The following is a 9261-nucleotide window of genomic DNA, read 5'->3' on the forward strand; positions in this document are numbered from 1 at the left end:
ATATAATAGTTTTTTGCTATGGTGGTTTTGTAGAACAATAAAAAAAATAAAAATCAATTAAAAATCAATATTTACAATTTGAAAGTAATTAATTTACAAATATTAAAATAATATACATTTTCTACATCTCTTAGCCAACGCAGAAAAAATCACCAAACTTTGGATGAGCATCGTTTACACACCATGCTTCCAAATGAGATGAAATAAGAACTAATGGAAATATAATGAAAAATCAAACGCAATGAAGCAATCATAATGGAAATATAAAGAAAATAAAAATGTCGCAAAAATGTCGCGCACGAGGAAGAACCCATTATCTCTAGTTAAAGGTAATGATATTAACTTTACCTAAAGGTTAAAAGTGAGGAATTATATTAATCATCAAATAGTAAAACATTTCCCATGGGTCCCACATTAATGGATCAAGATGTATAAAGTCAAAAAGATAAGTACTTAAAGCAAACTAAGTCTAAGACCATGAATCCAAATTTTGGGGAATATTTAATATTTAAGATTACCTTGTATGAGTGTGTTGTAGCAGCTCCAAGATCCTCCAAAATTTTGGCTTGCACTCAAATTTTAGAGCCTTCCTTGGTATTTCCCTTGATTGATGCAAACACTTAAGCTCATTTCACGAGCTTTCCAAAAGTTCTTTGAACTCCTTCGTTTGTTGTATTAGATGTCGTATTTTGGCATGTTTGACTATTTTGCCACGTTTACGGACCTTTTAAGGTGTTTTTTAAGGTTTTTCTTTGTGTATATGAGTTTTCCTAGCCATGTAAACATTTGTCACACTCATACACAAAGTCTTGAGAACTGTCGCACAAGTGTCATCACAGTTGTCCTCAAGTCTATCTCAAGTGTCACACTTGCTACTTCTTGTCATGAGACAGTCACACAGAGGGAATTTTTTTTTTGTTGATCTTGTGGTCTGTGTTTTCATTTCATCAAAGTATGCTAAGTGTGTGATCACGATTTCAATTTCATCATAAGTCAATCTTCCTCCTGCACTTAGCCATTTTTATGAAAGTCTTCTCGACTAGGTAGCTTAGCTTCACCATGCCCTGACTGAACTGCGCACTATGCAGTCTTATCCCTTAGTGTATTGACCTTTCTTCATGGAATTGTGTAGTGCATAATCATTTTTCTCCAGGGTAGTTGTACTGTGCAATTCCAGAGCCCAACAACCTTCCTTGGCCCCTAGAATTGCACAGAAGTTCCTCTAGTCTGGGTTGAAATGCGTGCTTCGCACTTTCATTCCTCAATATTTCCCCCTTATCTGATAGAACCCCACAATGTACAAAGAACCCAACCTCCCTTAGCCTCCATAACTATGTAGAGGTGTCCTCCAATGCCCTCCATCATCTGGAGTCCACTAATCTCAAGAACTGCACAGATTTGTCCTCCAGGTCTCTTTGCTTCCCAGTATCCCTTGACTTTGAAATTTGTGCAAAATTAACCCCTCATGGCCTCATCCTCCATCATCCACTACTAGCCTAAACTTCACAATCCTGAATCCCAATGGCCACTGCACAATTTCTTTCCCCAGTGGGGAATATGCTAAAAAGTTCCTCATCCAAGCTTGAGCTGTGTTCTATGTAATGTCAATGATCAAGCCCTCTCCCTGTTAACTTGAACTACACAATGTGTAGTTACTGGGCCCTCTCTCCCAACCTGTCACTTGTCACAGGCTCAGTTCGTGGATAATAATGCATCATCTTGGATTAGGGAGTTTTTGGATTGATGTTGTCCCATCATGAATGAATTGTAGGAACATGTACACTGTCAAGTTATGGTAAGATGATGAAGAAGGAGACGGAGGAGGGACGCATGCCTAAAGACTCACTTGTAGCTAAAAGGATGAGTGGACCTACCAAGAACAAGAAAAATGAACACAAGTGTACAAACACCTTCCAAAACCAAATATCATTGAATACCTCACATCATCAAGCTATGTGGAGGAGAAGAGAAAGCATATCCAAGAACACATCCATCACTTAGCAGCAATAGCGACTTGACATTGCCACATCATTAAGTCATTCCATGTTAGCATTTTCATTTCAAGTCGTGTCATGAGTTGTTATATGCCACATCACTATTGTGGGCCATGTATATTGTAAACCAAATGTATTGTAAAGTGGAAGTCCAATGGACACACATGAATATGAAGAGTCATGTAAGTTGAAAATTCATAAGAAGTTGAATAGTCATGAGGGTAGTCAAAGAGTCACAAGGGGTAAGAATCACCCCTTGGTTATATATACCCCCTCATTATATGAGCAAAGGAATTTTCACCTTGGCTCCTCCCGCAAGGCATTAGAGAGACTAGCTAGTTCTTTAAGGAGAAAGGAGTGGCTCCAATGTCCCACTACTGGGGCTAGTGATGTACAATGTAAATATGTGTCTTGGAATTTTTTCTTAATTACAGAAGCCTTTTAAGGCCAACACGTTCTTCATGCATGACTTATGAATGTTTGTAAGACTATTATGTGGACGTTTGTATTTCATGTTTTCTTTCACATGTACTAATATAGTTGAACTATTTTGGTTATTTTAATGTTTATCTTATTGAGAATATGTTGTAATGGCTACTACCATTGTTACATCCTTGTGGATTATTCCACAAGATACTAGACATATCCTTCTTCGTGTATTGGTTATAACAATCATCACATCCGTTGTGGCTTATTCTGTTGGATGTTAGATGGATCTTCCCTTGTTCATTGGATGTAACGACTGTCGCATCCACTATGGACTATTCCATTGGATGTTGGACATGTATTTTTGGTTCATATGTGTCTCTTCCTAGGTGGTACTATTACCTCTCACTTAGAGGCTCAATTTTCTTTCCCCTTTTGCAGTAAGAGGACCTAGACACAGTTGCATTGCACACTCACTAAGTGCACTCACCTTGCTTTTCGAAGATACCATTGCATCACTCTCTTGTGCTAACGGCTAGAGCCAAGGAAAATCTCTAAGGATTTTGCAACCGAGTATTTATACATTATGGGACTCCTACACCAAACAATGTTAGGTTTGATTGAGACTTCATATCGGGGGGATCCCCTGAATGTTGGCGGGTCCAGCACTATCAACAGAGTGATAGAATAAGGTACATATAGAGAGTTTTTTTTTTTCTATAAAGCATATATCCATCGATATGAATGGTCTATCACATTTCTCTGTTGCCAGCAAGCCTGGTAAGTACCCCGGTGAAGTTTTCTTTCATTCCATACAAGTATGGCCCAGCTTCCAGTGAGTGTCCATAGCCCCAACGGGTTTTCTCATACTTCACATGCTTCCCCTTTTAATGACCCTTTTTATAAGAACATTTGCAAACTATGTTTATGATGTAGCTGAGTGAAAGAGGTGGGATGGTAAAAGATACATAAGAAAATGGACATAATACTTCCATAATGTTGACTCCCATATGAGTGCAGTTAATCAAATTTCTTAATGAGTGAAGAATGGAGACTGCGCAAGAGGGTTTCGGTTAGTGTTTTGTTTCTGTAGCGGTTATTCCATGGACGACCGCTGTAACCTGCTCTGTCACTTTCGCTCGTTTCACCTTCGGCTTTCTACCTGATACAGTTTTCGCTTCACCGGTGGCTATTGTCCTGAACGTATTTCTCGGGGGTTTTTCCATCACTGACCACCTCTTCTCACGGTCTATTCTTGTTACCTGGTTGACCGGTCCGGGATTTTCTGTTCTCCGTTTTCCTGCGATTACGAGGTGTCCTCCATTTCAAGGTGCAGCTGTCGACATGGAAGATCTAGATGCCGTGTATTACTCCGAAGACCCACTGGAGGGGGTTTCCATATGGCATTCCTCCTTTCCCACATCAGCAAGCCTATTCAGCTCTGGCTACTCTTTGGCTGAACCCTCCCGGCCCCCTATGGTCCTGCCGAACGATCCTCCTACCTAGCCTTCGTTATCTACCCCTTCGGCATCCCTGTCATCACTCAGACTCGTTTCTGCCTGCCTAAACCCTAACCTTGGTTTAGACCCCCCTACCACTGGCTCTATCTCCCAAGTTCTCCCACCGGTGACCGGGGTTTCTGTCGTTTCATACTTTCAGTCTTCCCTTGCTCCCCCTTCTGGCTGTTTTTCCATTGTCCCACCTCTCGCCAGTACCTTACATCTTTCGACTGATGGTCTTCCCCCCTCCTCGTCAAACCCTTGACCTCCCCTTGAGTCTTCGGACCCTCCTCCTAGCAGGGCATCACATCCACCTCCCCCTCAAGGGACCAAGAAGAAGTACAAGTGCTTCAAATCTAAGGCAGATGAAATCTTCCTGAGATTAGAAGAGGACATTTAGTGGGGAGAAGCTATGGATTTGGCGAACAGAGTCTTGGTTGGTCGCATCAGGGGAAGGAATTACTCGGCCGCCCGACTGAAGAACTGGGCGGCAGAGGTATGGGGTCACCATCTGGTTGACATCCAATTCATGCAGACGTTTGTGAGGGGATGGTTCGCTTTGAGATTCGCTCGTTCCAATCACACTAATTAGGTACTATCCTCCTACTGGCACTTCGAGCATGCCCTGGTTCTGCTGAAACGTTGGACGCCCCTCTTCGATCCTGAGACTGAACAGATTGGTATAGGGCCTGTATGGATTCGGCTTCCGGGTCTCCCATTACAATACTGGTTTGAGGACATCTTCAGATGGATCGACAATGCTATTGGAACCTACATGGAGTATGACAAGTCCTACCTTCACATGGGTATGATGGCATATGCTCACATCCTAATCAATCTTGACACAAGAGGAGGACTTCAGGAATTCATCACCATCCAGTGGAGGGACATATTCCGAAAGCAGCTTATCGATTATGAAGGCATCCCATATCGTTGCCGCAGATGCCATAAAGTAGGGCACTTATACAAGGATTTCCCTCTCTTGCATAAGAATAGGGGTTTTGAGCTGAGACAAGAGACTGAGCAGACGGGAGGGAGCCCCTCTCAGCACAAGGATGAATTTGTACCTGAAAAACCAAGGGATACTCATAGTACCCCCAACAAAGCAGCATCAGACAAGCGACTAGCAGACTCCATTCCTTCCTCGCCTCCTCCTCCATCGAGCTCTGGTACAGCAAGGGACATCACCTCGACTGCGGGTATGTTATTCCCTGCCCCTCCTTCTGTCACTGGATTATCTCATGTTATTGCATCTCTCTCTTGCATGGGTACCTCCCCCCCTTCCGTCCCTTCATCGATCTTTCCTGCGCCCCCGATTTCCCTGGGCTTTATCCCTTCCTCCTCTCTCCTATGCTCCCTTCCCCTTCCCTCCCCCTTTCCATCCCCCTGCATCCCATCCCTGATCTCCTCCTCCTCCCCTTCTATCCCCCCCTCTCACCCCCTATTACCCCCCGGTACCCTCTCCGCTCCAGAACTAAGGATAAGGGTGTAGATGCGATTGGTATTGACCCTATTTGCCCCCCGGCTTCCCATAAATCGTCTAGGGGACGCCCCTCTCAGCTCACTAAAGCCAGACACACTGCGGGTGAACAATTTGCCCTTGGGTGACAAAAAACCTTTGACAGGGCCCTTAGAGCAAGGGACGGCCCTCAGCCTCACCCTCCATGAAATTCTTATCTTTCAATTACCGAGGGGTTGCTAGCCCCCCCAAAAAACAAACCCTCAAAAGACTGCTCACTTCGACCGAGTTGGATATAATTTTCTTACAAGAAACCCTCTACTCGGTTGCCTCCCTCATTCCTATTCTCAACTCTTGGCTGCCGAATTGGACCTTTCATGCCATGGATGCATCTGGGAGATCAGGAGGTATTGCTATTGGTTTCTGTAACAAATCTATGGTGCTCTGGAATTCTTGGGGAGGCAGAGGTTTTATTGGCATGGACTTATTCGCCCACTCCCTTGGATCTGATATCTGTATCATTAATGTATATGGCCCTTGTGTGGAGAGGGAAACATTTTGGAGGACCCTACTCGACTCCGAATTATTTCGGGCTGATAATATCATCCTGGGAGGGGATTTGAACTTCTCGTTGGGATACTGTGAATCCTGGGGTCACTTGGCCCAGGTGGACAGCCTTTCCGACACGATCTCTACCTTACTCGAAGAGCATCAATGGGTTGACATTCCTCCTGTCAGAATCCAGTATACTTGGACAAATAACAGAAGCGGTGATCACAGTCTTGCTAGAAGGCTAGACAGATTTCTTATCAAAGAAGTCTTCCTTACCCTCCACCCCCGACAGTGGGTAGGCTCTGGAGGCATATCTGACCATCGGCTCATATTTTTGGAACTGTCAGATAACATCCTGAAGATTAAAAACCCCTTCAAATTTAATGCCTCCTGGCTCAAGGACCCCTCCTATCTACAACTGGCATCTGAATATTGGAGAACCAATCCCATATTGGACGGGGAAGATCACACTGCTGGTTTTATTAGGAAGCTGTCTGAACTTAAGAGGATCTCCAGAAACTGGGCACATCAGAAATGGTTAAATGATGATAATATGTTGAAGGAAGCAGAACGAGCCATTGCCACATATGAGGACTCGTCCAATGGTACCTTTCTATCACCAGCAAACAAGGACCTATACACTACCCTTGTCTCAAAACGCTCCCAAATTCTGAAGGAAAGAGAGGAGAGCTGGTGCCTCAGAAGCAGGGCTATCTGGCTGGCTGAAGGTGACAACAATACTAAGTTCTATCATAAATTTGCTAATGGAAGGAAAGCCATTAACACTATCTGGGAGCTTCAAAATGATCAGGGCCAAGTGGTATCAGATCAGCAGGGTTTGGCTAGGCTCGCCAATGAGCACTTCAAGTCCATCTACAAGGCGCCTTGTGAGGTGAACATCCTGGAGATAATGCGGGTTGCAGAACTCTTTCCTAGATTTGTAGAACAGGAGGACTCGGAGAATCTGACGATGGCAGTGTCGAAGGAAGAACTTGAGGCCACCATTAAATGGTTTAAGAAAGATAAGAGCCCTGGACCTGATGGGTGGACCATCGAATTCTATATTGCTTTCTTTGAAATCCTGGGGGATGATTTACTCAGGATCATGGAGGACTGTAGAAGAAGTGGCAATATCCCCTCGGCCATCAAATCCACTTTTATTGCCCTCATTCCGAAATCTGATTCCCCTACCTCCTTTAATGATTTCAGACCCATCTCCCTTTGTAACTGTCTATATAAAATTATTGCTAAGATTATCGCAAATCGCCTAAAGCCCATACTGTCTAGGCATATATCTCCTGAGCAATTTTCTTTTCTATAGCATCGACAGATACATGAGGCGATTGCCACTACACAGGAACTGCTCCACACTCTGCAGACAAAGAAGCAAAAGGGCATGATCTTAAAGATGGACCTATCCAAGGCCTTTGATAGAGCTAATTGGCTCTATATCAAATTAATATTGACTCATCTAGGTTTCCCTTTCACATACATCAAATGGATTATGATCTGCATTAAGGATGTATCTTACAGTGTCTTACTTAATGGGGAAGCTACTCCTTTCTTCCTATCTGAGAGAGCACTCAGGCATGGTTTCCCTCTCTCCCCTCTACTTTTTTTATTAATAATGGAAGGCCTAAGCAGATCCATCATTGCTGCCCGGAACAAAAATCAGTTGGTTGGCATTAAGATTACGGAGAACTTCTATTTGACCCATCTCTTGTTTGTTGATGACATCCTGATCTTCTTAAATGGTAGCATTGGCGACTCCACAGTTCTGCATAATATTTTCAAACTCTTTCAACAGGAAACCAGGATGATGATTAATGAGGGTAAATCTACAATTACCATAATCGGTTGCTCTCAGCATGAGACCATTTACACTACCCAGTGCTTTCCCTTCTCTGCACTCAACCTGGAAGACGGGCTTAAATACCTGGGCTTCCGACTAAAGCCTCTTGGATATAGGATTGCAGATTGGACGTGGCTTATTGCAAAAGTGGAAAAACGCTTACAGATCTGGTACCATAAATACCTTTCCCGGGCCGACAGATTAATTCTCATAAAGGCAGTTATCGAGGCCACACCTGTTTTCTGGATGACTCTAGCATGGATACCGAAAGGCATTCTGAACAGACTCCAAAGTATATGTTGCAGATTTTTATGGAAGGGTAATCAACCCGGGAAAATTTTTGCTTGGGTCAAATGGGATAGAATAGCATTTCCAAAACGTTGGGGAGGATGGGGCATAAAAAGGCTTGAACTATTTTCGAAAGCCTTGGCTGCTAAACTTGGCTGGCAACTCATTACCTCCAATAGTCTCTGGACTAGGGTTGCTCAAGAAAAATACATATGGCCCATGAACTTGATGGATTGGTTTAGGCAGACACACCCCACGAACAGTAATATCTCCAACATATGGAAGGCAATGATGAACGCGCTTCCTCTATTGCGACAAGGTATTACCTGGAGAATTAATGAAGGAAATGCAGTCTGTATTGGCACGGATCCATGGGTGGGATGTGGGAATGCACACAGATTGCCAGCTGATTTGATAAGATTCCTAAATTATAGGGGCATCATCTACGTCAAGCACATTGGCGATCGCAATAATTCCACCGTTCTTCATCAGGCTTGGAAATCGGCACACGATTTGGATATCCCTGAGCAATGGCGACTTGACTGGAAACAATACATTGAAGCTCTCTCGCAGGCACATATCCGACTGACAGAGGAACTGGATGAAATTATTTGGGCTTTCGCAAAAACGGAACATATTCCCCTAAAGAAGGATACATCAGACTCATGGACCCCCATAAACCACAGTCTATTGACCCGAACTGGAGATCTTTTTGGAAACTCAAGGCTGCCCCTCATACCCGCCTATTACTGTGGAACATTCTATTTGACAAGATCCCTACTGGTGCCAATCTGATGAAAAGAACCTTTCATGGCCCTTTTCGATGTCATCTTTGTCGACTTGATGAAGAGAATATCGAACACCTCTTCCTAAATTGCCCTTCCACTAAGGAGTTTTGGAATTGTATTACTGCACACTACCCTTCCCTTCACCCCTAGCATGGTAACAACATTCATGAGGCCTGGAACTCCTAGTGCCAAGCCTACAAAGGAAAAGCCAGGAATATGCCTCTCCTAGCCTGTTGGGCCATATGGATTGCTAGAAACCACTCCATTTTCAATCTCAAGGACCCTCACTGGCCTTCCATTCTACTTCATACTATCACTGATTATGATCTCCTTCCTGAGGATGACATCATAGCCCCTCCGTGCACCATCATACCTAAAATCATAGACAAATCCAAACCATGGG

The 9261-nt window shown here is 43.6% G+C and overlaps 1 protein-coding gene across 1 annotated transcript; it reads left to right on the top strand.

Annotated features, from left to right (window-relative positions):
- Positions 1 to 7557: 7557 nt before the first annotated feature.
- On the top strand, positions 7558 to 8865 carry LOC149215122 (uncharacterized). The gene has a single exon (XM_089389624.1). The coding sequence runs from the start codon at positions 7558 to 7560 to the stop codon at positions 8863 to 8865; it is 1308 nt and encodes a 435-aa protein (XP_089245750.1).
- The last annotated feature ends 396 nt before the right edge of the window (positions 8866 to 9261 follow it).

This window comes from Pinus tabuliformis, chromosome 1_1, assembly GCF_031772625.1.
Source record: "Pinus tabuliformis cultivar Carrire ecotype Pingquan chromosome 1_1, CPIR1, whole genome shotgun sequence".
In the NCBI taxonomy this organism is placed as follows: Eukaryota; Viridiplantae; Streptophyta; class Pinopsida; order Pinales; family Pinaceae; genus Pinus; species Pinus tabuliformis.

Bases quoted from the DNA above. Each gene is read 5' to 3' on its own strand.
- LOC149215122 (XM_089389624.1), top strand. From the start codon at position 7,558: ATGGAAGGCCTAAGCAGATCCATCATTGCTGCCCGGAACAAAAATCAG.